Genomic DNA, 27,434 nt, shown 5'->3' with positions numbered 1-27,434 from the left:
TCTGGGTCCAGTTTGGTTCGATTTTCATGACATTTTTTGGATTTGTTGCATTAGTCGGCAACCGTCAAAAATCAATTTGGAGCATTCTTCTGTCTGTTTTGTTTGTACTTTAATTCTTATTTGATCTTTGCTTTTCGATTTGTTGAAATATTCTAGTACAGAACTGGATCCTCTCCTGAGCTCATGATGGGGATCCTCCTAGGCAGTCCATCTGAATCGTTGAAATTTGATCCAATGGCTTCAAACATGGGGCCCTTCTAAAAGTTATAATAATTGTAGCTGTTGGATCAAGTTTGAATGGTCAGGATGGTCTGCTCATGAGGATCCTCATTCTGAGCTCAGGAGAGGATCCAATTCCCTCTAGTACTTCCAACCCAAGAGGAAAAAAAAGGGTCTCATAACAAATATAATGCATGTGCGGGGCACTGTAGCAATGAGATTACAACTTATAAGTAAAATCCTTGTGAGGATCCTCTCCGGATCCTCTTTGTGAGAATGAGGATCCTGGGGATCCTCAAATCGTGTCCGTTTATAATACATCGTGCGGTCATAAATTATTTAAATATTTTTATTTAAAATTAAACATGAACAATACATGACGAAAACTGACCGCACGATATACGATGAATGGACATGATTTGAAGATTCCCGGAATACTCACAAAGAGGATCTAGAGAGGACCCTCATTCCTAAAATCGATCATACCATCAAGTCTCTAAAATCACATACCACTTTGCCGGGGTACATATTACAACTTATAACTCAAATCCACCAATAACTTCGTCAATTACGTCACTTGATTTGAGTGGTCTTATAGTCGTAATATGACTAAAACGATACGGTTTTAACTTTGATCAACCAATTACATAATTCTTATTTGGTAAAACATATCAAGGTATAAAATTTATAATTGTTATTATGAGTATCTCTCATTTAATAATAGGCTTGATCGAAAGATGTTCTGGCAACTATATAAGGATTGTTCCTGTTCTCACAATATATACGTTCCATTCTAAACAAACCCTTTTATTACTATAACACTTTCATCTATTGAGAGTAAAAAACTTTATTGCCATCCACAAGATCCATGTCATCCTCTTCGTACATATTTCATGCACAGTGATCTTTGAGAATCAAGTCAAAGTGCCTATGATCTATTATTGATGTTGGTTCCAACTTTTATACTATCACATGCATAACATGGTAGAAATGGGGTATACAACCCAAAGCTAACTTATAACACCAGAGGTAACAAAGCCAGTTCAAAATACTCCAACAGTATCGTCCATGAGCGATGGTCCAATCCAAACAGGAGGAGTTTTTTCTCCACTTTGACATCTTTTAAAGTTTACTGTCTACTTGATATGTTAAATTAAATTATTACATTAAACTATTAAAATAAATGTTTTTAAAACAAAAAACAAAATTAAGATTAATAAAATACATTTAATAATCAATTAAAAAAATTCAAGCTACTGTCAATTTTAACAACAAGAATAAAAGCTGCTAATTCATGTCATGCCACATTAAATTTGACTTTTCGATTGAAAATCATTGTTGCTGGACAAAATAAAATGAAATGAACATGGGCAAAAAGAAGAAATGTCCCCCAAAAAAAAATAAAAAATAAACCTATACGCTATAAACCCCTAGACCGACAACTAACATATGCTCATGGCTCCACATCATAATATTATATTCTCATGATTAAATTTTTTAATTTCTGAGTCGGAAGTCTATAAATACCAACGCACTTGCACTCGTTCATCAATATATCTCATCTATTTATCCATCTTCCAACTTAGAACTAAATACTTGAGCTGTCAGTTCTCTCTGGGATTGAAACCATCATCATCATGTTCCTTCATATGTTTACTTGTTGCACCAATGAAGCAAGGTAACCTACATACATACATACATACATACATACATACATACATACATATATATATATATATATATATATCGTATCAGACCCTTTAAGAGAAGAGATTCCTATTTTATTTAAAAAATGGGGTTAGTTATGAGATCCACTCCATATCGAACTTCAACGATCTGAATGTCTATTTTGTAAGTTTCAATTCATAGATCATCCTTGCAAAAATTCAATTAAATAAAAAAAATTTAAAGTTTTTCTTAGAACAAAGTGTTCGTCAAATTTTTTGAGCTTAATTAAATGCCTCAAATATTTTCGGTTTGGCTAATATTTTGCAATGATGGTTTATGAGGTACAACTAGAAAAATAAATGATTCAGATCGTTAAAGTTTGATGTGGTGTGAGCCTCACAACTACTCCTCATTTAAAATAAAAAAAAAATAGAAATCCCTCCCATGAAATTAAGGCCTCATATTTCATAAGTTACAATTTCTTGGTTACATTTTGAGCTGTTTTAGGGTGCACATTAGTCTCATTCAATAGAATTATCGTCAACCATCATGATTAGTCGACAGTGAACATCATCACCACATATGTATAATTTACCAGTTAACAAAATTATAAAATTAAACTCATTCAACGATTAATGTATTGGTAGTGGTTCTTAGCATGAAGCGAGTGTTTTGCCGAACATGATTGATATGACCGACATTTTTTTTCAGTGTCCGCACACGCTTATTGTTGCCTCTCTATTCAAGACGATAAAATTGTGTATGAAAACAAATTTCTTTGTGTATTGTTAGAAGAGTTTAATTTAAATTACTATTCTTGTTCGACAGCTATTCTTGATCTTAGCAGTGAGCAAATCTTTTGCTGAAGTCCATGATCTTGCATAAAATTTTGGAAACTCTTTTTTCGCATTCTACAAATTCTCATTTATTTTTTACCTTGTTTATCTTTCTTTTCATTTTCAAACTTTAATTTATATTTCCCATTTTTGGACTAACCATGACTCGATGTCAGTCATCTCTTTATAAAATTATGTTTTATTTTTAATTACGTCTTTTGAAACTCAATTTTGATCTCATTTTACCATCTATAACTTAAAAGGCATTACTTTACTTTCTGAAACTTAAAATTCGTTCTATTTTGACTTGTGGACTTTCTCTTCTTTCTGAAACTTATAGGTCACCTCCTAAAACATATGTGGGATCTAACACCCAATAAAACTATGCCACATCTGCAATAAAATTTGATTATAAATCTTCATTATGCATTAACATCCAATAATAAAAGAAATTGATTAGCCTGGCGTACCCAAATCAAACTCATATAAGAAATTAACAAATCTAAGAAAATACGAAGTGAGTTTTGAGTTTTATAGAAATGACTTTCAAGTTTCAAAGGATAAAATGAGATCAAAATCAAATTTTAAGGCTAAAATGAAACAAACTTTGAGTTTCAAAGTAAAACGAAAACTTTTGAATTACTAAGAGAAAATAGGGATTAAAATCGAGTTTGAAAAAATGTAGCTAAAAATATGCCTAAAATTAGACAGTGAATCTTTCCATTGTCAACTGTAACTCCAAATCCTGGACGTACACGTGTAGGATAAGCAGACATATCAGCCTTTACACTCTCTTTCTTCACATGCACATGCCCTCCCCGTAGGATCAGGATCCTCTCCTGATCTAAGAATGAGGATTCTTATGATCAAGGAGTGTAGACCGTTGGATGAAAATCCAACGACTACAAACAGGAGGATCTTTTAAAGTTATAATAATTATAACCGTTAGATTTTCATCCAACGGTTCACATTCCTTAATCATGAGGATCCTCATCCTTAGATCAGGAGAGGATCCTGATCCCTCCCCGTCCTCCACAGTCCACTCACTACTGTGCCCATAACTCCAGATAGCCTTCCACCTTTGAGGCCGTAACACCAACTAACCCCGTTAATTTTCCGCTCACTCAGAAAGAAGAAGGTCGCTGCCGTCAACGGCAGCCGGGTCAACCCGTTCACCGTTCCGTACCACGGTAATCCGTTGCTATTTGGGAAGCTTCAGCAAACACGATTGTCTCTTGAGCTCCGAGGTCAGTCTCACTCAGAATTTTCATTTATTTTATTTTAATAATTCATCAATTAATTTAATATGTTATCTTAAACGGTAAATTTTCTTATCCTGCGCACCCACCCCTCACTCAAAGATCAAAGCCACTGGTCTGCGAATCTGATCTACCTTGTTTTTCTCAGAGGCGGAGAAGTACTCGAGGCAAAGAAGAAAGGGGAGAAAATGGCGGGAAAGGTTTCGAATTTCTCGGATCTAATTCAACGAATGGCGGCTTCTTGCTTGCTCCACCCACTCGCCGCCGGGCGCCACGATTCCTGCGATTCCCCCGTGCATCGACACACCGGCGACGAGGACGACGAATTGTACGAGCACGAGACCGGCGATGAGCATGACGAGGACGATGGAGATGAGGAAGACGAAGACAATGAAGTGATCGACGGTGGTGGTTTAGGGTTTAAGGCTGGGGAGGATCGGGGGTCGACGAAGACGAATAAGGAGGTTGTGGAGATGGAGATGGCAATGCGGGAGGTTTTCGACGCCGTTGGGGCGATAAAGAAGGCGTACGTCAGCCTCCAGGAGGCCCACATCCCGTGGGACCCGGAGAAGCTCAGGGTGGCTGACGCTGCCGTGGTCGGTGAGCTGAGAAAAATCGGGGTGATGAGAGAGAGGTTTCGAAGAAGGCATTTTACCGGCGGGGGAGAGCGAGTGATGGCGGGGAGTACGTTGAGAGAGGTGGTGGCGCCGTACGAAGCGGCAGTGGACGAGCTGAAGAGAGAGGTGAAGTGCAGAGAGGTCGAGATCCAGAACCTCAAGGAGAAGCTAAACGGCGTCGCTAACGTGTCCCACTCGAAGAAGGGCAGGTCCGTGTCCAGAAGAAAAGTCGGTTCCATAGGTCTGACTGAAGGTAAACAATAAAGTCTCTCTCCCAACTTTGTCTTACACTACGTAATGACAATTCTACCCCTTAATGGCTTCTAATTACAGTTGCAGCGGCTCCAGCGCCGGAGCTGTTCGAGGCGACGATGAGCCAGGTGAGAGAGGCATCCAAGTCTTTCACGTCGCTCCTCCTCTCCCTAATGCGCGCAGCCCACTGGGACATCGCCGCCGCAGTCCGGTCAATTGAAGCCGCCACCGCGACCACCGTCGGGACCAACACGACGTCTTCGACCATCGGTACCCAGAACGGCGACGCCAAGTACGCGCTGCAGTCCTACATTTCGCGGAAGCTCTTCCAGGGATTCGATCACGAGACGTTCTACATGGACGGCAGCCTCTCGTCGCTGCTCAACCCGGACCAGCACCGCCGCGACTGTTTCGCCCGGTACCGCGACTTCAAGGCCATGGACCCCACCGAGCTGCTCGGGATTCTGCCCACGTGTCAGTTCGGGAAGTTCTGCTCCGCCAAGTACCTGGCCGTCGTCCATCCGAAGATGGAGGAGTCGTTGTTTGGGCACTTGGAGCAGCGACGACATGTCGTAGAAGGGGGGCACCCGAGGAGCGAGTTTTACGGGGAGTTTTTGGGGCTGGCGAAGGCGGTGTGGCTGCTGCACTTGCTGGCTTTTTCGCTTGACCCGCCGCCGAGTCAGTTCGAGGCGAGTCGAGGAGCGGAGTTTCAGCCGGGTTATATGGAGAGTGTTGTGAGGTTTGCGGGCGGGCGAGTTCCGATGGGTCAGATTGTCGGGTTTCCGGTTTTTCCCGGGTTTAAGCTTGGGAATGGGTCGGTTATTAAGGCCCGGGTTTATCTGGTAAATAGGAATTAGAGGGGTTTATGCGGTGGGTTTGCTAGTGAGTAGTCTGAATAATGTTACTAGACTTGTAGGCCTCCTATACTTTTGAGGATAATTTTTTAGAATATGGAACATTGGGCGCACCGCCAGTATTTCGGGCACACTAAAATTTCTTAGTTTTGAGAGTGTAAACGTTATTGCACTGTTTAATTTAAACAATAAATCTCTCATTAAATTAGAAATGGTTTAGCCCCCTTGATCATTGTTGTGACTATTTTATTGTTTATCGACAATTGGCAACAGTCAATATGTTACTCTATTTATCATGTCATATTTAGATACCTAAGCATCTTTTGATTTTGGCGAATTATTGTAAAGATGATTTCTCAATAGTAGCCTAAAATGGTCAGTTCAGATTACCAGAGATATTGTGAAGCTGACTCAAACGACTGCAATAATTAACATATAAACGTTTTAGGCAGTTCAATCAACAGCACCTCTACTTTTAGCGAGAAAAACTTGTGTGGGGCTTGGCTTGTCACTGGATTTCGTTGAGTGGCACTACAATCCACTCAAAACTCGTCATGTGGCAAGTCTTAAATATAATCTTTTATTATTCTTTTATATTTAAAAATTTTATAATTATTTTTTTAACTAATTAATATATTATATTATATATATTAATGTTATGTTTCCTTTTTTATTTCTTTCCCCCTGTTTTTTTTCTTCCCAAATCCCCCCCCCCCGGGACAACTTTGTTTTGCAGTAGGTTTTAGGTTTTAGTACTCTCTCCCCTTTCTTTCTTTCCCAGTTTCGTTTCTTTCTTTCTCTTTTAAAAAAAAAAAATTCTACACCCACTCCAATTTTATCATGGAAAGCAACTAAGAATATGTAAGTTTCTTTTGAACACATCATCGGTTGTGTACTTGGCAGTAGACATCTTCGATAACACAACTTTAGCTCTTCAACTTCAAGAATTCTTAGAAAAATGCGCAGATGCTGGAAACATAAAGCTCATGGATTGAAGATGGATGAATTGAAGAGACAATGTGGGATTTTTTTTTCTTTTTATTTATATAGTCTGGTTGCTTGACAATTAGTCAAAATAACTTTTACATTCACCTGGGATATCAAGTTTTTTGATAGCTAATGTTTTGATCAAAGTTTTATTTCAAATAGTATTATCTATAGTTCTTAATTATATTTGGTAGAGAAGTACTTTCTTGAAAATAGAAAGTTACTACGATCAAAACAGTGAAAGATAACAAATATGAAAAAATTGACTCGATAATTTGGAGTGTGCACAGCAACTATTGTATAAAGAAAGAAAAGAAACTTATGGTTGCTTTCTATGATAAACTTGGAGTGGGTGGGGGGAGTCCTAAGACCTACGGCAAAACAAAGTGTGGGGTGGGGGGATTTGGGAAGAAAATAAATAGGGGGAAAGAAATAAAAAAGGAAACATAACATTAATATATATAATATATTAATTAGTTAAAAAAATAATTATAAAAATTTTAAATATAAAAGAATGATAAAAGAATCTATTTAAGACTTGCCACGTGGCGAGTTTTAAGTGGATTGTAGTGCCATTTAGCGAAGTCCAGTGGCAAGCCAAGCCCCACTTAGCTGATGCCACAAGAAAAATAATTAAGAATAAGATATCCGAGATAAAGTGGAAGCAGCTACAATTAGAGAAAAGATGAGAGAAATGTTGAGAATGAGTCCCACATTAATGAGAGGAGGAATCTTGCATGGACGTATAAGTGGCTAGGTTACTCTCTATATTACCAATTGGTTTTATGGTGGAACATCAACTTTCTTTAAGAAATTCGGTTACGATGGTTTTGACATATGAACCGAAGATCTATAGATGCGATTATAAGACAAAGGCTCAAAGGGTGGAAAAAAACTTGAAAAGATATTTTAAGAAAAGACATGGAATACTTGGAGCTAATAGAAGACTTGACGCAAAACTGAGCGCAATAACGTTCTAAAATTCATATAGCCGACCTCACTTAGTAGGATAATGCTTTATTATTGTCGTTGTATATTAATTCAAATGGCAATGCAAATATAAATAACAATATTTATATAGTTGTCTAGTATAGTTGTAGGGAAGTAGCTTCCCAAAGAAGGGTACAAAGATATGATTCCCTTTCAAACTCTCTCCAACGATACAAAGATATAAGGATTTTATGCCTAAAATGGAAAAGCAGAAGAAATTTGGGGGAAAAAAATTGAATCTTTAAATGCCACTCCAAAGCAAAAGCTGCGTCTTCGTGCTTTGTGGTGACTGAAATCCGAAGAGCGTATTTATACCCGAAAAACATTTTTCGCCTGCCATGGAAAACATACAAAGCGAAAAGGAATCGTTACGATTTACAAGCAGGTTAATGGAGTTAAACATGAACTGCCTGTGCAATTGAAAATCCCACATTAATGCAAATCTTACTTGCTCTAGCATTAGAAACATAAGCACATTCCATGATCCTAGCCGAACGAAGTTTGGGAGGAACCCTTTATAGAAGGCCAAAAATCCCTGCAGTATGTCATGAGTTGCAAAACAATGGAGTCACAAAAACCCATGTAGATATTGGCCTTTTAGCATTCAAAAACTTCGAAGGCGAATGGCTTACAGAATCAGAGTGCACGCACAGATTAAACTGATTAAAAAGCATACCTCATACTTCAATGTTTTGACGAAGCAATCCAAGGTGTTTTTGTAAGTTGAATCTCCCATCATTCTGGATTTCACCTAGAACATAACAAGGAAGGCATCCAAGCCAACATTTCCCTTACTAACTCATCCACTCAAAAACTAAATAAAATTGTTTTGTACAATTAGAAAATGTCATCACAATCTTTCACTGGCACACCGTTGTTACAGCCTGAAACGAATAATATGCAATGCAGGTCGGTGCTACCATCACAAAACCAGCATTCAATGATGATTAAAATTGGTGAACAAATATAGCAAGCACTTATCATTTCTGTTTTACTTTCTTAGGTTGGAATATAGCGCACCGAGAAGGCATATGGTTATCATATGATCACTTTTCTTTAAATTTTGTTTAATGTTTACAGATCTGTTGTAGTTTCCATATGTTGCAAGCATGCAACCTAGAAAACCACGGAACTTAATGCCACAACTAAAAGGTTACAGAGTGCATACCATGTCAACAGGAGAGCCAATCGAAACTGCAAAGAAACCGGCACCCAGACCAGCTAGGATATGAGTTAAAATATTGTCCGTGGACCCTGGAATTTTCAAAATTGTCTGCATAAGTATGAAGAATCAGGAATCACTGGGATAATTATCCTAGTTATAGCAGATTATATTAACTTTCAAATTAGAAAGATAACTGCACTTCCGAGAAGGAATGTTATGAGATTACCTCCTTCACTTGATCATAACTGGCCAGTTCGGCAGCATTTACAATAGCATTCCGTGCTACATTTGGCACCAGCCCAGTCCATAGGGCCCCTAATCCTTCCTAAGTGTTAACAAATATTCAACAACTAAGCTGGTCTGCAAACAATATTTAGGAACGCAGAACAAAGAAAAACACTGCTCTACTTTGAAAAAAAGCTAACCTGTCTTACTATAGTGGAATAAGCATCTAAGGCTCCAGCATATCGCCTAGGAACTCCAGCTGGCAACTTTCCTTCAGATTGAAGTCGAACCTTCACAAGGTCAGTTGGATTAGCCACTATGATTGCCAGAGCACCTGTCAACATAGAAGTTAACAAAAGAGTATGCTGTTAAATTTACTTTTTTAGATCAAAGGGCAGGGAAGATAATGGCAATAGTTTCGGCGCCTTCAGATGATAAAATATGTTAGCGAACAGCACAAGTTGCATAAATCTAGTCTCGCAATATAGTTGCCAAGTACACTTACCAGTGAATAGAGCTGCAAGTATTTTGTGGAATAGAGGAATATCTCCAACAATAGCACTGCCAACAAGGAAAATTTTGACCTGTTCAACATTCAGTTTATAGATATGCAGAATGTGTCACAAAGAAAGCATTAAATAGGTAATTCATAATTTTATTTATGAAAGAAAACGTATTTAGAACTCACAGGATCATATAATCCAATTCTCAAGCCTCCGTAAATACATTGGCGTTGTAATCCTGGAATTATGCCATTCCAAAGTGCTGCTAAACCTTCTTCCCTAGCGATTGTAGCCATAGTACCCAATAGGCCCCTATATTTTGGTGCACCAGCATCATCCCCCGCGACTGCTTTCTTTTGGAGCTGAAGCCTGACTTTAGCAGTGTCTAAAGGAATGGTACAGAACTGCAGAATATTCATGCATACACCATTATACACCAAGCTTCGATTTTTATGCACACGCACACAAACACACACATGAAGTTGAGACCTTGTAGTTGTAAGACCGTCAAATCATAATTCAAGTGCTCAAATTGTTCAACACCAAGATAAAATAATTAAACCGTCTCGACTTTAGCCTAGCATTCGCCATTTAACCTAATTTGCTCCAATTTTCGATCCTAACCTATCAGTTTGTTCACATTAAGCCACATTATGCAAATCTCTGAACCATCATACCAGGACCAACTGTCAAGCACAAAAGAGCAGCAGCTACCTTCAAATTTCAACTTCATATATCCACATTCATTCCCACAAACAGGAGATCAAAATTCAGCACTGAACTCAATCAGAAACTCACAAAACCCAAGCAAGAAATTACACTAATTAAGCTAAAAACACAGAAATTAAAGCTAAATTATGATCAAATCCACCGACCCAGTAAACTAAATTTCACAACTAAGCAGTAAAAAACTATCATTTACGCTGAAATTTAGAGCATGAACACAAACAGGTGAAGTATCATCGATTACCTCAGCGAAGCAGGCGGCGAAAGCACTGCAGATGAAAGTTTGCAAGAAGGAGATCTCAGACCTGGGGCTGAGATCTGCCATTGGAAGGCGCAAAACGAAAGCTTCAAAAGCAAGGAATTTGGGGAAATGGGGAGGGAAATTCAGAGGGAATGGGGGGATTAAGGTTATATAAAGAAGGTGGTTAATGATTAGTTACGAAGGAAAGGTACATGGAAAAAGATCAAGAAGAAGGAAGCATTTGCAATCGCAATCGCCTTTTTATCACAACTTTGCCATTTCTTGTCGGTTGTCGACGTCGACGTCGTCGTCGTTTTTAATTGTTTTAGTTTTGGGGGGTTAGGTTAGGTGGACTTGTATTAGTTAAATTGGGATTTGCTGCTTAATTTGATTTGTTGGCATTGTGATTTTGAAAGTTACAGCCTCTCAACTCGTATAACAAATCATGTTATCTGTAATTCAACTAGTGTGGATGAAAACTCTACTAATCATCTCAATGCGTGTTTAATTGGATCTAAACAACATGTGACGATGATTTTCTCAGCAACATAACTTATCCTTGTGCTGCTAAGCTCGATGACGAACACTTGTGATTTGAGGAGTGAAAGGAAATATGACTTCTATTTTTAGCTTTATTTGCTTAACTTACATTTTACAAGATTTTCACTCTTAGCATTTTATTTAAAAAGGAGTATTTGTTGATTTTTCGACGTTTAGTTTGATGATAAAATGCATTTAAAAGAGAAAATAATTCACTATGATATGTTATTTTCTGTCTAAAAGGGATTGATTGAAGTTCATCAACAGAAAAAAAATGTGGTGGGAGAAGGGTTCGGTGTCAATACTAAATGCAAAAAGTTTGACACCAAATATTCCCAAAAAGAGGTTTCAATTGAATCATAGATGTTAACTCTAAACATAAAAGAAAATTAATTAGTATGGAAAAGAAAATTAATTGTTACAAATTCTAACGAGAAAATATTGTGATGTATCGTGAGATAAAAGAGGCAACAAATGAGATTGAGCATAATCCATTCACCATATAAAATTTCAGCTTATGTTTGACTTCTTTATACTTTGTGCTACCATGCCATTACTTCAAACAAGAGTTGTGAACAAACTTTGGCTAAAAATTCACTAGAATTACGAAGCTACTTTAACTTGCACGGTCTAATTTGTTCAAGTGTCATCAACTTTAACAGTATTGTAAGTGTATAACTGAGTGACAAACCCAAGCGTAGAAATTAGTGTTGTTTTTCTTTAACTTAGACGAGAGGCATGCCAATCAAGTGTTTAAGAGTATTTGATTTAACCCACCTTGAGGTCTTGCATTTGATTCTTCCTTCCTCCGTTATCGCTTGTGAAAACATTGTCTGTTAGAAAACTCACAACGCTTATTATTCAATAAAAAATCGCATTATTTGCAACTCAATTAGTGTGGATGGGGACTCTACTAATCATCTCAGTGCGTGTTTAATTGAATCTAAACAACATGTGACAATTATTTTCTCAACGACATGACTTATCCTCGTGTTGCTAAGCTCGATGATGAACACTTGTGATTTGAGGAGTGAAAGGAAATATGGCTTCTATTTTTAGCTTTATTTGCTTAACTTACATTTTACAAGAATTTCACTCTTAGCATTTTATTTAAAAATGCGTATTTGTTGATTTTTCGACGTTTAGTTAGATGATAAAATGCAATTAAAAGAGAAAATAATTCACTATGATATGTTATTTTCTGTCTAAAAGGGATTGATTGAAGTTCATCAACCAAATAAAATGTGGTGGGAGAAGGGTTTGGTGTCAATACTAAATGCAAAAAGTTTGACACCAAATATTCCCAAAAAGAGGTTTCAATTGAATCATAGATATTTAACTCTAAAGATAGAAGAAAATTAATTGGTATGCAAAAGAAAATTAATTGTTACAAATTATAACGAGAAAATCTTGCAATATATTGTGAGTAAAAGAGGCGGCAAATGAGATAAAACATAATCCATTCACCATATAAAATTTCAGCTTATGTTTGACTTCTTTATACTTTGTGCTACCATGACATCACTTCAAACAAGAGTTGTGAACAAACTTTGGTTAAAAATTTACTAGAAAAATTATAAAGACATATTACAAAGATACTTTAACTTACACGGTCTAATTTGTTTCACTGCCATCAACTTTAACATACTGTTAGTGTATAACTGAGTGACAAACCCAATTGTAGAAATTAATGTTGTTTTTCTTTAACTTAGATGAGAGGCATGCCAATCAAGCGGTTAAGAGTATTTGATTTAACCCATCTTGAGGTCCTGCATTTGATTCTTCCTTCCTCCGTTATCACTTGTACATTAAAAAAAAAGCCATAAAAAAAGGAAATTTTAACGAAAAGCCCATACTACTGTTTACTTTAACGAAAAATTACATTTTTATACTAAAAAGTCAAACATGATACTTTTCACTTTACCATTTATTTTGTCGTTATCATTAAAACTCAAAGTTTTAAAGTTTTTTTCATTAGTTTTCCTTAAAAAAAAAGGCTTTGGTGGTGTTAGTTTTTTCTTCATGGGCCACCCGGTCATGGGCCTTTAATTTAATTCAGTTTCTGGATCAGAAATAAGTCCAAACAACTGAAGGTGCAGGAATAATTACTCCGTACCCTCACTGCAGCCAATCCCTCCCCGTCAAAGTCCTGCGCGGGAACACGAACCCACCAAATCCCGCCAATCAAACCCCAAAATTCCCAAGTACGCTTCCCATTTCCCCCACTATATAAACCCTAACCCCCACTCCCTCGCTCAAACCCTCCAAATCTCCCCCTCAATATCTCCAAATCGAACAACCCGCACGCCTCCGACGACCCGGAAACGATGTTGGAGCTCCGACTGGTCCAGGGCTCGCTGCTGAAGAAGGTGCTGGAGTCCATCAAGGACCTGGTGAACGACGCCAACTTCGACTGCTCCTCCTCCGGCTTCTCCCTCCAGGCCATGGACTCCAGCCACGTGGCACTCGTCGCCCTCCTCCTCAGATCCGAGGGCTTCGAGCACTACCGCTGCGACCGCAACATCTCCATGGGCATGAACCTCGGCAACATGTCCAAGATGCTCAGGTGCGCCGGAAATGATGACATCATCACCATCAAGGCTGACGACGGCAGCGATACCGTCACCTTCATGTTCGAAAGCCCCAGTATGTTCTTTCTTTCCTCCCCCCCCCCCCCCCCCGCCCCCCCCCCCCCCCTTTTTTTTTTATATTAAGGTTTTTTTTCCCTAAACAATTTGATTCATTTGGGATTTCGTTAATTTGGGTTTCTTTTTTGCTATTAATTTTGATTACTGGCCATTAATTTTCTTTCTTTATTATTGCTTTTTGTAATTGCTTCTCTTGCATGCAAGAAATTGTAGGAAAGCAAAAAGAAACAATCTTTTAAATTTATTTTTATGAATTTGAAATTGATACTGGATTTGATAGTCATTTTTCTCTTATTTGGTTATGACCTGCAAATTTGTTAGTAGAATTTAAGCAGAAATGGGGTTTTATCTGATAATTCTGTGTTTGCCGATGTTGATTACTTTGTACCGCATTGAGGTTCTACCGTAGAGATTCATTTATATGATCCTGCAGTGGCTCTTATTCTGTATGGAAATATGTAGAAATGCTGATATTGTGAGAAATTGAATTCTAAGTGACGAAAGTTGTACTGACAGTGATTAAAATTATAGGGAGATATTGTATCCGATAGTTGTATATGTTAAGTGGAAGTTTTGGAAACAAGGTTTTGGTTATGTGATAGTTTATTACCATGCTTCAATGTTAGTGTTGTAGTTGGTGTATTTGTTTGTTGTTTTGATTTTCGGTGTTTTCTATGGGTGACTGATCACAGCACAAGATAAAATTTCTGATTTTGAGATGAAGCTGATGGATATTGATAGCGAGCACCTTGGAATTCCGGAGGCAGAATACCAGTCTATTGTGACAATGCCCTCTGCTGAGTTTGCTAGAATATGTAAAGACCTCAGTGGCATTGGTGATACTGGTACTTTTTACTCTTTATCCCTTTACATGATTCCGCTTTATCCAAATTTCGTGTATTTGTCTTGTGGATATGTGAGTAATGGTTTGATGTTGTTTGCAGTTGTGATATCTGTGACCAAGGAAGGAGTGAAGTTCTCTACAAGAGGGGATATTGGCACTGCTAACATTGTCTGTCGGCAGAACACTACCGTCGACAAGGTATACTGTCCTTGTGAAAACATTGTCTGTAAGGTTTTTAGCTACTGCAATCCGATGCCTAACTTTATTTTGCTGATTTTCGGGAATTGCAGCCTGATGAAGCAACTGTCATAAATATGAGCGAGCCAGTGTCGTTGACATTTGCTCTGAGGTACATGAACTCGTTCACAAAGGCTACCACATTGTCGAACACGGTCACAATCAGCTTGTCTTCTGAACTTCCAGTTGTGGTTGAGTACAAGATTGCAGAGATGGGCTACATTAGGTTCTACTTGGCTCCCAAGATAGAAGATGACGAAGACGAAACAAAGCCTGAAGCTTGAGTGTTATGCCACATCATCATCAGCATACTCTTTTGCTGATGTAAACTGCTCTGTTTAAAAATCCAGGCAGAGGATTTGTAATACGGGTTTTTTCTCGCTTTCTCTGTGACAATGAGTTAGCAAATCTGTAGTTTAGGAGTTTTTGAATCCATTAGGTAAAGATGTTGTAGGTTTTCGATTGAAGACAATGTTATCTTTCATTCTCCCATTTCTTTTCTCTTCATGGGTTCTTGATTGATTTCTGGGTTATGTGTAGCGAAATCATCACGTTATCTTTCATTATCAGCGAAATCAAACAATAATACACAAAATTCGAACTCCCTAAATCGAACAGAAAAATTTTGAGCTAAGCACATCGGGGCGCAAGGTTACAAGGCAAATGACAGACCACGTTGTTGCTTGAGCTGTCCTCTCTGATTTGGGCAGACAAAAGCCCCTTGTTCCTCTCCTTTGCACAAAAAATGGAGAGTGCAGCTCAGGAAATCTGCTCACATATATATATATACCCATAAAAATACTTAATCTACCTCCCTCGTTTCTTGGCTTCGCCGTAGAGGATGACTCCTGTTACTGTGAGACCGTAACCGAGCATTCCGGTCACTGATACCGGATTTCTGAATATCAAAATTGAAACCACCACTGCAACCGCTCCTTTTGCATTTCCCAACACCTGAAAGAGACAGGATGGTAATTGTATTCAAACATTTTTTTAACATAGAGGAAATTAAGCGTCGCTACACCTAGATGATCATATTGATTTATTGGCAAATGAGTTTGCATTTGTCCCACGTTAAGGCTTGTTTGGATAAATTCACATGGAGAAAGGGTTTGGAAGGAACATAACAATATACTAGATTATAGGGCAACCCAAGCCAACAAGGCTCCGTGCCTTGTGAGGATCAGGGAAGAGAACGTCTATCGTATGCAATCTTGTTTTGCAAAGAGATTGTTTCCATGGGTAGAACTCATAATTGTAGCAATGTTCTCAGATAACACTATTACCGTATAAGATAGTTCGACTGTGTCGACATCATCTCAATATGTTCAAAAAAATATTTAATTACCTGGAGAGTTAAGGCACTGGTGTGTTTGGTTACCACGAAGTTGGTCAAATTGACAAAATATGCAAGAGCAGAGTTGAACACCAGGTACCAGACAATTGACACGTCATCTCTTGCAAGTGCAATTGTTATTCCAACTACGTCCTCTTCCATCAAAAGAGCTGCAGGGAGAAGGATTGCCACAGCTACAGGAGCCATGTACATGAGCAGGTTCATGGAATTAAGCTTTTCCCTGGGAAATTAAACTGGAATTACAATCTCACTTAATTAACTCATAATTTTGTTTAATTAGTTGGTAATTAGATGTTAAATATTTATGGAGAGGGTTACCCTTCAGAAGAGAGGAGTATCCCTTGAAGCACTGACTTGAGTGCCCTTGCTGCTGTAGCACCAATACACATTATAAATCCAAACAGATGAAAACTTGGTTCTCCCTTCATTCAATTAAAAAAAGAAGAAGAATATGAATAACTTCTCTCATATTTCCTCCAAAGAAAATAACATGAAAAGTTATATTGATCAAATCCTTCTCTTAATGTTTTTGACATTGATAAAGAGCATACAATGAGAAACCCTTAAAAATTTTAGCTAGTACAAAGTTCTTTCGACCAGAATACCTTGCATGCATTTTCAGAAGTTTATGGTGCTGCAAAAATGCTACGAAAATGTACTTTATGATTGTGGTAAGAAAAAAATTGTGTACGATGATACGAACAGTTGAAAATAGCCAAGATCAAATTAAGGTTTGGTAAAATATGTTTTACATTTCAAATCAGGTAAACCAAATATTTAGAAGAGTGAAACCAATGCCCAATCCCAAAAACAAAAATTAAAAATTAATTATCAAAGAATATAAAAGGTCAGACGATAATGGCCAAAATTAAGTTCAGGGGAGAAATTGTCAAATATAAAAGTTTTAGGAGGAGAAATTAGCAGCACTTTACAAGTTCGATGGAAAAATCGACAAATGCCTAAAAAATAAAGAGCTTGATATTACGGTCTTACCCCGCTGGCAATGATAACGCCGGTGACAACCGGAATAAGAGTAACATACGTGACCCAGCCCTCCTTCTTGAGAGTCATAATATACGCAAACACAGCCGTGAAGAACGGCGTGGTGGCGCCGATGGCCTGGTTAAACGACACGGCGAGGTACCGGAGCGAGATGTTCCCGCCAACGACAGACAAGCAGAAGATGAGACCGAGGGACGATATCTTGAAGAACTGGACGCGTGACTTGATGCTCTGCATGGGAACGACCTTCATCCACGAAATGGCTACGTAGCTGAGGAGGGAGCACGCGAGCATGTGGCAAAGGGTCAAGAAAATCGGGTACTTGAACCCGTAATTGCTCAGGAGAAACTTGTTCAACAACAAAACTCCGATGTTCGACGAGTACCATGCCGTTATTAATCCGACCGTGACGAACATCGACATGTTTTCGGGGTTTCGGATTTGTTAAATTTTGTGAAGGGGAAGGTGGAGTGCATGGATTTGTTGAGGTTGTTTTTGAATTGTTGAAGGATGTCGGAGAGACAAAGATTTGATTGGAAATGGGGGATGGTGGGTTGGAGTGATGGAGGAGATCATGTAATGGATCTGGGGAAGGAGATGGAAAGAAATCTGGAACGTAGATTTCGAGCTTTAAATTCGGAGGTTTCTTTTGTTTCTTAATTTACGTTGTTCCAATGTTTTAATTTTTGTTTTGGATTATAATTTTGTGTAAATGAGTGGGATGTTATCTTTGAAATAATTGCAATTTGGTGATAGACATGTATTTATTACAATTGTTACCCTATTATTTATGTTTGTTAGTTCCTCATTCAGACTATTTTGAATAAATTACTTTAATTTTGTAATTTTTAAGGATTAGGATGCTTATTGATAAAAGTGGAATTTAACATGGCCTTAACACGTTCTATATGTTTTAGTCTTCCTAATCACGTCGGCTTCATCCATTTAATCAATTATTATTTTATTAAGCGGTGAGAGTTGATGCAATTTCTTCATGCCACGTCTGGAGTCTTAGTCAAAAGAAAATAGGAGGATTAAAGTGAGACGGAAAAGGAAATAGTTTTGACGTGTTGGAAGATGTTTTTGCTTTCCTATTCCAGTTGGGAGTTTAGCAAAGATTCTTATGAATTCTCACGGTGTGCAACCTATAAAAGGACAAAGCAGCAGCAAAGATTGGGTATTCTTGGTCTTCCGGCGTGAAACAGAGAGAGCAGCGACAGAGCGGCGACAATTTGGTTCTTTTTCTCTAGTTTTATTTTATGCAAAATTTCCTTCTTAGAACTACTATGAATTATTTGTTCATGGGGTTCTAAAGTCTTAAGTTAAGGCTAGAGGAAGCCCTAATTATGATTATTTTAGTTATTTGATTGTTTATTTTGTGAATTTCAGATTGATGATTAGTTTTCATTCACTAGTGGAATTACAATTTTGAACCATAGCCTAGGATTTTGATATTGAAATTATTTGCATATGAATTTATTTCTGACCATGAATTGGATTTTATCAATGCTTTGTGAATGAGAATCATGAACTTATATTTTGATCCGACCGTAGACGAATATTGGTTTGTGCGGCTTCCTAGAAAATTAGCTATTTGTTTGACGTGACCAAGTTGATAAGTGGTTAATTTGTTTCTCACTACGCTTAATTGGATTTCTACATGTTTGTGTATACCGGACCATGGATATAAAGACTGTAGAAATAGTTGAGTTTAAGCCTGACCATGGTAAAATTCACATCTCTTTGGGAAATTATTAGCAAGTGTACTTGACCACAAATATATGTACGGAAGTTGTTTTCATTAATTTGATAATTCATGAGTTGACAATTGGATACTAAGGTATGACAATTAGTGGTGGAATCAAAGCCTTAGTGTTTTCTTACATTTGTTCTCAATCATATTTCTATTTAATCATTGTTAATTTTAATTACTCTTCGATACAAACCCAATCTACAATTTGTTAAGTAATAGTTATAGGATTAAATTGTTAAATCAACTCCGGTGGATTCGATCTCATATTTACATATTTCTACTACAACTAATTCGTGCACTTGCGAGTAAATTTGGGTTGAATTAATCTATTTATTAGGTTAGTTTAAATTCACATCATTAGGCATATCAATTTTTTGCACGACCCGGTAACCCAACTCAAAACAATACAACAATAACAGGTTTCGGATCAACCTGTTAACGAATCAGATTGTTATCATGTCACCCATTAATGAGTTGGGTTGTTCTCGGATCACTCCGTTGATAACCTGATAAAATATCGTTTGCCAGATCTAAACTTAGCATGACAACTTTTGCATGACCCGTTAACTCGATACGAAATGACACGATTTATTAACGAATTGGGTCATTATTGGGTAACCTGTATAAAACACATTAAGATAACAGATATGACATGATAAACACAGCTCGTTTGCTAGGCCTAATTATAGTACGAGGAATGTTAGCATGATAATGCAAATTGCAGATTAATCAATGGTTGTTATTCGTCCACGTGAGTGAAAACTACTGCTTGCAAGATTTATTTCATGTTAAAAATGTGGAGTACAATTGATTTTAGGAAAACTAATGAAAAATGTTTGAAAACTTTGAGTTTTAATGATAAGGATAAAATAAAGGGTAAAATAAATAGTACCATGATTGACTTTTTAGTGTAAAAATGTGATTTTTTGTTAAAGTGAACAGTACTGTGAGCTTTTCGTTAAAACTCCCATTAATTTTTGATAACAGGCAATTGCAAATCAATTAATGTTGTGCATTTTCTGTTATTTTATTTCACCCGACCCTACGAGGGTTGTTTTGTCAATGACATTCTTAATTTTGATTCATTTCACCTTAGTTAGGGGTGGGCACGGTGCGGTTCGGTGCGGTTCCACCCTTAAATTGGAACCGAAACCGAAATATATTAACGGTTCGATTCGGTGCGGTTTCACTTAAATTTATTACTAGAACATTACGGTTCGATCTACACAGGTTCCGATTCGGTTCTTGCCGGTTTACGGTTCCTAATAATAAATTATTTGAACACCAAATCATTATGCATTCAAATACATCTTCTAAAATTGATTACATAAAGTTGCATACAACACGTCTTTTTTAATGCAAATGTCTTTATTAGTGGCACCAAGTCAACAAAAAGAGACAACTAAAATACATATGCACTGGTCAATCAGTCAACAAACAAAAAAATGATGAAGCAAATTGCAGGTTTTCAGACTTCAGAGAGCAAGCAAGAAGCAGCAGCTCCTGTACACAATTTTTTAACCTATTTTTCAATCTATTATACCATGACATGAGTGTGTATATATAATTTATTTATTGATTATTAATAAAACGGTTCGGTTGGTTCGGTTCGGCCGGTTCTTGGTCATTCGAAACCGGAACCGGAACCGATTTGAACGGTTCAGTTCGGTTTTTCACTCAAAGTTGACTTTTCCGGTCAACACGGTTTTTTTTGGTTTTTTTCTTACGGTTCGATGCGGTTTTGCGGTTTGGCGGTTTTTATGCCCACCCCTAACCTTAGTCACATGAGATCAAGGTGAAAGCACTTTTGAACAAAAAACCGTTTTTATTAAATGCATTCATTTACAAGTCTCAAGTTGACTGGCTGACATTTGAGTAATTTTGAGCTAGGGTTCTGCTCACATTTTTCCAGTGTTCCAAAAAACATGCCCCGAGGCACGCCTAGGCAGGCTTTGGAGGCCAAGCTGGAGTGATAACGCTTCTACCTAGTGGGAGTAAGCAAAAACTTGCCTAGACTTGATTGAAGCGCGTCTGAAAGCGATTTATTGGGCCTTCCCAAATACATCAGTAACTCCTCATAGTAGTCTTATATCAACCGCATACAAAGGCATTTTGACGAGGCAAGTACAAAGACATGCGTCGGAGCCAGTTCTTTTTTATCTTCCAAAATCCTTAGGGCAAGCTACAAGTTCCGAAAATTTACTCAAAAAGTGTTTTTCCTTTCTGCAATGTGTATCTGAAAATTTCGTTACGCAATCCGCCAATGTCTGGAACACCTTAAACAAACTTAATTACACATCATATTAAGAAAACAAAGAAAACACTCTGATAACAAAAGCAATGAAGCAGAAGGATCGGCGAGCCCCGGACATTAGATGAAGAATATAAAAAGAGAACTGTGGGGAAACCTGAGAAAAATGATCAGGATGGTTGCCTCCAATCTTCACCAGCATAAAATGCATCATCCCCAAGTTCTTCCTCAATTCGAAGTAACTGCAAGAAAATTTGGCCCATCAGTTTCGAATCATGTATTCATTTGTACACGGACATATGGTCGCATAAGAGAAATTGAGAAAATAAAAGCATGGAAGACCATAAAAAGAAAACTTCCTTTATTTATTACGGACGCCCATCAGTTTCAAATCATGTATTCGTTTGAGTTATATGTAATGCAGACATAATTCTGTTGCACCAACACTTGTCCTTGGACGATTCCAATTGCAATTACTTGTCTCTATAACATAAGCTATGAAAAAGGGAACTCCGCATGGGGATGGAATATCAAATATGGAACTGCAAAGAAGAAGTACTTTCCATGCAGAATTGCACCATAATATCCGATACCAAGAACTTGTTAAGCAGCTGGTAACACAAGAATGGTGGACATGGTAACTGAGTATAAAAGTTTACCTGGTTGTACTTGGCCAGCCGTTCGCCTCTGCAAGGAGCACCAGCTTTGATCTGACCAGTTGAGAGACCAACAGCTAAGTCGGCAATGAAGGAATCTTCAGTTTCACCACATCTATGAGACATGACCACTCCCCAGTGGGCATCCTTCGCCAGCTTCATGACTTCAATGGCCTCGGTCACTGTTCCAATCTGGTTTATCTGATTTTGAATTGTAAAATTATCAGTTGCCTCTATCTTATCTCTCATCCAAAAAAAAAAAAAAGCATAACAGTAATATAGTATTCAAAGTATCTCAAAACCGTAGAACAAAAACAGACTAAACAACTAAATTAAAAACATCACATATCATCCAAATATAGCTAAATACCTTTACGAGTAGAGCATTGCAGGTGGACTCCTCTATAGCTCTCTTAATACGCTTTAGACTTGACGTTATCAAGTCATCTCCAACTACCTGAAAAACCATACAGCCTTTAAGTTAAGACATCTCACCATATCTCAGGTCTTCTAAAGGAGAAAACCTTGAGGCATCCGATAACAGACTAACTAATTTATACAGGCAGGATTCTAAATTGCTCAGCGACCACCAACCGAATTATTCTTATAAGTTACTGAAAGACGAGGTCAGATATTTACGATAATATCTAATAGAATTTGCAGTGTACTACGGCCTTAAACATTCACAAGGATGTTAAACAAAAACAGTTGAAGGCCCATATCTATCTAGTTACTTGCTACATAGTTTTCCGTATACTATGGAGGGACAACATTCACAAGGATGTTAAACAAAAACAGTTGAAGGCCCATATCTATCTAGTTACTTGCTACATAGTTTTCCGTATACTATGGAGGGACAAAACAAAAACTATCAATCCCTTTTCTGGTCAAGGCTAATTCGGCAAAGAATGAAAGCACCGCCAACAAAAGAAAAGTAAACACACCTGACAAATTCCAAGACTAGAAAAGCGTTTAGTGTGTTCCCAGTCCTCTTTATCAAACGGATCTTCAATTGACACAATTGGGTACTCTGACATCCCAAACACAGGGAAGGAAGGCAGAAAAGGTAAGTCACAGTGCAAAATTGCAAATCAAATACATTGAGAAACAGAAAAGGAGAGACTCATGTACCACTACAAAGTTCTTTATACATCTCGATCATATCATCAGCCGACTTGAAATTTTGTCCCTTATCCACTGATTTGTAATCCAGGTCATACTTTGTACCTGTATCATGGGGAAAATCAAAAGGAAAATATTGTCATTAAGGTATACATGCATTCATGTTCTATTTCTAAAAAGAAGATAAATTTTAATCATTACTACATGATTGATAATTTAGCCTTGGATTTCCATCAAAATAACGTAAAATGCAATTATTTTCCCAAACTGCCATGTTACAGATACAACCAATTCTCAAGAAAGATCCATCACCTATGCAAAAGTCAGTAGCAGCAAAATCAATTGCTAGTTTGATTCGCTCATTATAACCTGTTCTACTGATCGCCTCTTTTACAAGATCCAAGACTTCTCTAACGCTGCCAAGAGATATAGAAAATAATTAAAATAATTGGCACATCATCTAATTAGTTCAGAGGTTTCTCATAAGGCACAAAACAACCATAGTAAACAGTTCAGAAAAACCTAAAACAATGTGTTTATGCATTTTAGGAGCATCTAAGATGATTGTTCTCTTCCAAAGACTTCTTTCAGGGGGATTAATGAGGCAAAGAACTTAAAGAACACTACACATCACACAATAAATACTTGCCTTGAGATGTTGGGAGCAAAACCACCATCTTCACCAACATTACATCCATGTGCGCCATATTTTTCTGTAATAACAGCCTGCTCTTTTTGTGAACAATAATAGCTATCAATAAAAATGAGAGACAAAACTATCAAAACAAAATGGGACATAATGGCATCGCCTTGTTCACATGTACATAGAAAAGTCCTTTTCCAATTTCTTACACACATGTGATGCTGAGCTATTGACTTTATTATTTAAGCCAAATAAATTACATGCATAATCATAGATTGGCCACTTAAGAGCAGCTATGAAGAGCCACAAGGATTAGCATAATGGCATGAGAAAGCTGAAATCAGTCCATACTCTGATATTTAAGATTTGGACAGGCACAAGTCACTTAATATTTAGATGAATTTTCCTTTTCAGAGCTAATTTTCATTGTCATTAATCGAGCTGAATATTTGTTGAAAAATTTGGCACTAAATAAAGCTTTAATTGAAACAATTTTTTGTAAAGAAATTTTTTATCCTAAGATGTGATCTTGATAGGTTATCAAACGTGGTCAAAGACTTTGATGACAAAAGAACACGTGGTCAAATGAATACTTACTAAAATGCAAAGTGAAAAAAGTTGCATTCAGGTCCATTGCAGTTTAATACACAAAATGGGCTATATTCTTTACCACATAAAATAAGGTGATTGCGTGTACGAATGAGCAACTCATCAGGTCTCGTAAAATGGAAAAATATTTTTTTCACATCAGTAAAGGCAATACACAGAATGTAATCTCCAAAGTCAACAGTTGAGATGAAAAGTACCTTCAGGTGATGATAGGTTTCAGATCCCATTTGCAATGCCTCCTCAAACTTGCTAGCTCCAATTGGGAGAATCATAATTTCCTAAAAATTTCAAGTCAAGTTTAATTAGAAGGACATGCCACACAAAAGCTTGAAGCGTCCATGCCAAAAAAAATTGTATTGAAATCTATAAAGCAACTTCAGCAGGCATATAAACAATGTTATAGGAAGAACCAAGGAGAGCATTAAGCAGTCGTTACTGACACACTCAAATTCATGTAGAAGTGTTTGACCAGTGAGCTCCACTGTAGTTTCCCACAAGCCAATTTCAAATATTTAAAATTTTAACTTCATTTTAAGGTAAAATGCCGTACTTTCATGATGTCAATACGTACCCACATTAATAAATGGTCTAAATATTGAAACCCCTCTCCCTACATACATTAAAACGAAAATAAAAGATTTGGTAAGTACATATCTATAGACTCAAGCTTACCAGAGCATACCTGAATGGCCAGATTATTCCCAGCATGCTTTCCTCCACTAATAACAGTAAAAGCAGGGACAGGCAGGGTCAGGTGGCCTTTTCCAGAAAGGTCGGCAATATATTTGTACAGTGGAACCTGATATTAATCTTGACTCAGACATTTTCGAGAAAAAAGTATACAAATTTTAGCAATACCAATACTTAGTAAGCAGTAACAGAGAAACAGTCATGCCTCCTTTTGAGCAGCTCCAGCTTTGCAAGCAGCGATTGACACGGCCAATATGGCATTTACTCCAAGTTCACTCTGAAAGTATATTTGAGAATAATCATTAATCCAGAATCATAAATAAAAAGTAATATTACAAATGCTTAATAGAGTTATCCTTCGCAGTTAAATTTACGCAGACAATATAAAATTATGACCGATGTCTATTATTTATAATTTTTTATAGCCGGACAAGGAGAGTCATAGCATGAAAGCACCAATATATAGTAGTAACAAATTCTCAAACAGATCATTTACATCAAGCTGCATTGAAAAACGAAAAATATTACCTTCTTTTCTGTTTTATCGAGGTCTATCATTGCCTGATCAATCTGCGACTGAAGCGTAGGATCCATGCCTACCAATGCTTCAGATATTTTCTCATTGACATTCTTAACAGCTTTAGTCACACTATTTCCAAGATATAATCCCTTGTCCCCATCTCGCAGTTCAACAGCCTCATACCTGGTTTCACCAAACACCTCCTTGATAATTAATCTCAGAATTTATAATTTTGAACATGATCGAGCTGAAATAGAATTGTATACAAGAGGCATAATACACAGTTACTTAATAGCAATGCTCTTGACAAATGCAATAACAAATCAATTTCTGAATCATACAAAGCATTTCCACACGCAAAGAAGAAATATGCAATTCAATATGAAACGAAAGGTCTATACAAATACAATTCTCGGCAGCCAAACAACAGAGAGAGAGAGAGAGCTTACATTCCGGAAACATCAGAGCTAGGAGCTGAAGCACGAAACGTTCCTTTGTTAGTGTGGAGGTCGACTTCGACGGTTGGAATTCCTCTGCTATCGAGGATCTGCCGAGCTTTGACCTTTGTTATCACTGAAGGAACCGCTTTCTTCATATGATTCGACTGCGTAATTCAATTCAAAAACAAAGACATACAACAAAATCATTTCACAGCTCAGACAAAACTAATCAAGAAACTACAATTTCCTTCTCTTTCCACAAACTTTCCTGCACTTTCATTTTCCGAGTAACCAAACAGAATCACAGACGAGAGAGAGGGAGAGAAAGCAGAGATTTACGATGAAGAGGACGGGATCGGAGGCCTTAGCCCTAACGGCGGCATTGACGGCGTCTTCGATTTTCCGAGAGAGCATGTGGTTATCCAAGTAATCTTGCACCGACATTTCTTCTTCTTATTGATTTCGGTCGCTGACCAAAACACCGGCGGTTTTCAGATTCAAGCTCGGCGGAGAGAGGCGGAGCGATCTCTAATTGATTCAGAGCTTCACGCACAGTGAGAACAACGACTGAGAGATGCTCGTGACTGGTGCCGAATATTCTTTTTAAAATTTTGAGTGCGTTGTGTTCCGGTTTAGGGTTTAGGTCCGAAGGCGGAGGCTTCTCCAAGCCTTCAGGTCCCCGGCTCTTGGATGTCAGCCGCGGAGAGTGTAGCAAAACGCAGCGTTTCCGTGTGTTAATTTCAAGTGGCTTCTGGTTCTCTCATGCTTTATTACAACAATTTTAATTGGGTCTGATTTGATGCTAAATTTTAATAATTATTGTGGTAATGATTTTAGTTATGGCCCCTTTTTTTACTTCCTTTATGCAGTTTAGTTTGATTTGGTTTAATCTTGTCTATTATTTTTATTTAATTTATTTGATTACATGAAAAAAATATAATAAGAATTGTATGAGAAGAAAAATGTTGTGATTTATTATATGCTTTTAATTTATCATTTACTTTTTATTTGCATGAATTTATTCTTATACTTTTGACATCATTTATTCAATTCGTGGGTAAAAAAATAAGGGTTAATGATGTTCACATACTCATTTTTACATCTCACACATCCTTGCTAATTTTTTTACCATTGATTTTCAATTCATTTGATTGGATGACCAAAAATTAAAAGAGGTGTGTGAAGGACAAAAATGAATGTGTAGATAAACTTTTGGCTCCTCCTTGAAAGCTTTACAGTTAATAATAATTAATCCAATCTTCCTCACGCTCGTTAGTTCATCTCGACAGAGGGACTTGAGTGGCTTGTCATAATCAAAAAGCGGGAGAAGGGTGAAGAAACTCAATCTATTACTAGAGACGAACAAGGGCCACAGACGCACTCGACGAGCAGACGAGGGACGAGTGGTGGGAGCTGACAAATAGTTGGGAGCTGACAAATAGTAGTGTTGGTTCAGTGAAGTCAAGCATTACCCAAAACAAAATTGCGGTGATTGAGCAAACTGGTTTGGTACAAGCCACACTATTCCCTCCTTTTGTTTAGGACATAAACATACCAAACCACCAGAAAATATTTCCACC

At 37.5% G+C, this 27,434-nt stretch overlaps 5 protein-coding genes across 7 annotated transcripts; 2 read left to right on the top strand and 3 right to left on the bottom strand.

Moving 5' to 3' along the window:
* The first annotated feature begins 3,793 nt into the window (after nt 1-3,793).
* LOC103963237 (protein GRAVITROPIC IN THE LIGHT 1) lies at nt 3,794-5,937 on the top strand. Its single transcript, XM_009376026.3, has 3 exons — nt 3,794-3,970; nt 4,131-4,852; nt 4,933-5,937. The coding sequence occupies exons 2-3, from the start codon at nt 4,171-4,173 to the stop codon at nt 5,706-5,708; spliced, it is 1,458 nt and encodes a 485-aa protein (XP_009374301.2). The 5' UTR covers nt 3,794-3,970; nt 4,131-4,170; the 3' UTR covers nt 5,709-5,937.
* A 1,815-nt stretch (nt 5,938-7,752) lies between these two features.
* LOC103963238 (mitochondrial uncoupling protein 2) lies at nt 7,753-10,799 on the bottom strand. The gene is made up of 9 exons (XM_009376027.3): nt 10,546-10,799; nt 9,761-9,979; nt 9,578-9,656; nt 9,273-9,406; nt 9,074-9,172; nt 8,851-8,955; nt 8,359-8,433; nt 8,131-8,217; nt 7,753-8,015 (listed from the first exon to the last, which is right to left on the bottom strand). Exons 1-9 carry the CDS (start codon nt 10,624-10,626, stop codon nt 7,992-7,994), a joined length of 903 nt encoding a protein of 300 aa, XP_009374302.1. The 5' UTR covers nt 10,627-10,799; the 3' UTR covers nt 7,753-7,991.
* A 2,525-nt stretch (nt 10,800-13,324) lies between these two features.
* On the top strand, nt 13,325-15,303 carry LOC103963240 (proliferating cell nuclear antigen). Its single transcript, XM_009376029.3, has 4 exons — nt 13,325-13,728; nt 14,423-14,575; nt 14,675-14,772; nt 14,865-15,303. Exons 1-4 carry the CDS (start codon nt 13,410-13,412, stop codon nt 15,093-15,095), a joined length of 801 nt encoding a protein of 266 aa, XP_009374304.1. The 5' UTR covers nt 13,325-13,409; the 3' UTR covers nt 15,096-15,303.
* Nucleotides 15,304-15,348: 45 nt separating this feature from the next.
* Nucleotides 15,349-17,885, bottom strand: LOC103963239 (probable sugar phosphate/phosphate translocator At3g11320). Its single transcript, XM_009376028.3, has 4 exons — nt 17,162-17,885; nt 16,487-16,590; nt 16,160-16,388; nt 15,349-15,765 (listed from the first exon to the last, which is right to left on the bottom strand). The coding sequence occupies exons 1-4, from the start codon at nt 17,591-17,593 to the stop codon at nt 15,619-15,621; spliced, it is 912 nt and encodes a 303-aa protein (XP_009374303.2). The 5' UTR covers nt 17,594-17,885; the 3' UTR covers nt 15,349-15,618.
* Nucleotides 17,886-21,033: 3,148 nt separating this feature from the next.
* LOC103963241 (cytosolic enolase 3) lies at nt 21,034-26,430 on the bottom strand. Of its 3 annotated transcripts, none has more exons than XM_009376033.3 (14): nt 26,194-26,430; nt 25,864-26,018; nt 25,423-25,597; nt 25,100-25,171; nt 24,887-25,003; nt 24,402-24,482; nt 23,602-23,678; nt 23,265-23,368; nt 22,962-23,057; nt 22,775-22,860; nt 22,201-22,287; nt 21,834-22,031; nt 21,332-21,416; nt 21,034-21,199 (listed from the first exon to the last, which is right to left on the bottom strand). In XM_009376033.3, the coding sequence occupies exons 1-13, from the start codon at nt 26,296-26,298 to the stop codon at nt 21,345-21,347; spliced, it is 1,425 nt and encodes a 474-aa protein (XP_009374308.2). In that variant the 5' UTR covers nt 26,299-26,430; the 3' UTR covers nt 21,034-21,199; nt 21,332-21,344. The 3 variants fall into 3 exon arrangements, with proteins under 3 accessions (XP_009374308.2, XP_009374306.2, XP_009374305.2); XM_009376031.3 differs by having other exon boundaries at nt 21,034-21,190; XM_009376030.3 differs by having other exon boundaries at nt 21,034-21,416.
* Nucleotides 26,431-27,434: the final 1,004 nt, after the last annotated feature.

This window comes from the organism of the source record quoted next, unplaced genomic scaffold (genome assembly GCF_019419815.1).
Source record: "Pyrus x bretschneideri cultivar Hongxiangsu unplaced genomic scaffold, Pyrus_bretschneideri_v1 Contig5, whole genome shotgun sequence".
Lineage (NCBI taxonomy): Eukaryota > Viridiplantae > Streptophyta > Magnoliopsida > Rosales > Rosaceae > Pyrus > Pyrus x bretschneideri.
Note: the sequence above shows the minus strand (reverse complement) of the source record. Positions and strands in the feature narration are given on the sequence as shown.

Bases quoted from the DNA above. Each gene is read 5' to 3' on its own strand.
- LOC103963239 (XM_009376028.3), bottom strand. From the start codon at position 17,593: ATGTCGATGTTCGTCACGGTCGGATTAATAACGGCATGGTACTCGTCG. The intron at 16,389-16,486 runs GTAACCCTCTCC...TTAATTTCCCAG, and splicing joins ATACTCCTCTCTTCTGAAGG to GGAAAAGCTTAATTCCATGA. The intron at 15,766-16,159 runs GTAATTAAATAT...TGTCTCTTTCAG, and splicing joins CCAGTGCCTTAACTCTCCAG to GTGTTGGGAAATGCAAAAGG.
- LOC103963241 (XM_009376030.3), bottom strand. From the start codon at position 26,298: ATGTCGGTGCAAGATTACTTGGATAACCACATGCTCTCTCGGAAAATC. The intron at 25,004-25,099 runs GCATGACTGTTT...GATTAATATCAG, and splicing joins CTGGAGCTGCTCAAAAGGAG to GTTCCACTGTACAAATATAT. The intron at 22,032-22,200 runs GTATTTAGCTAT...ATTCAAAATCAG, and splicing joins GCAATGCTCTACTCGTAAAG to ATAAACCAGATTGGAACAGT.
- LOC103963238 (XM_009376027.3), bottom strand. From the start codon at position 10,626: ATGGCAGATCTCAGCCCCAGGTCTGAGATCTCCTTCTTGCAAACTTTC. The intron at 9,980-10,545 runs GTAATCGATGAT...AATATTCTGCAG, and splicing joins TCGCCGCCTGCTTCGCTGAG to TTCTGTACCATTCCTTTAGA. The intron at 8,434-8,850 runs GTATGCACTCTG...GTTATGTTCTAG, and splicing joins TTGGCTCTCCTGTTGACATG to GTGAAATCCAGAATGATGGG.
- LOC103963240 (XM_009376029.3), top strand. From the start codon at position 13,410: ATGTTGGAGCTCCGACTGGTCCAGGGCTCGCTGCTGAAGAAGGTGCTG. The intron at 13,729-14,422 runs GTATGTTCTTTC...GACTGATCACAG, and splicing joins CTTCATGTTCGAAAGCCCCA to CACAAGATAAAATTTCTGAT. The intron at 14,773-14,864 runs GTATACTGTCCT...CGGGAATTGCAG, and splicing joins AGAACACTACCGTCGACAAG to CCTGATGAAGCAACTGTCAT.
- LOC103963237 (XM_009376026.3), top strand. From the start codon at position 4,171: ATGGCGGGAAAGGTTTCGAATTTCTCGGATCTAATTCAACGAATGGCG. The intron at 4,853-4,932 runs GTAAACAATAAA...TTCTAATTACAG, and splicing joins TTCCATAGGTCTGACTGAAG to TTGCAGCGGCTCCAGCGCCG.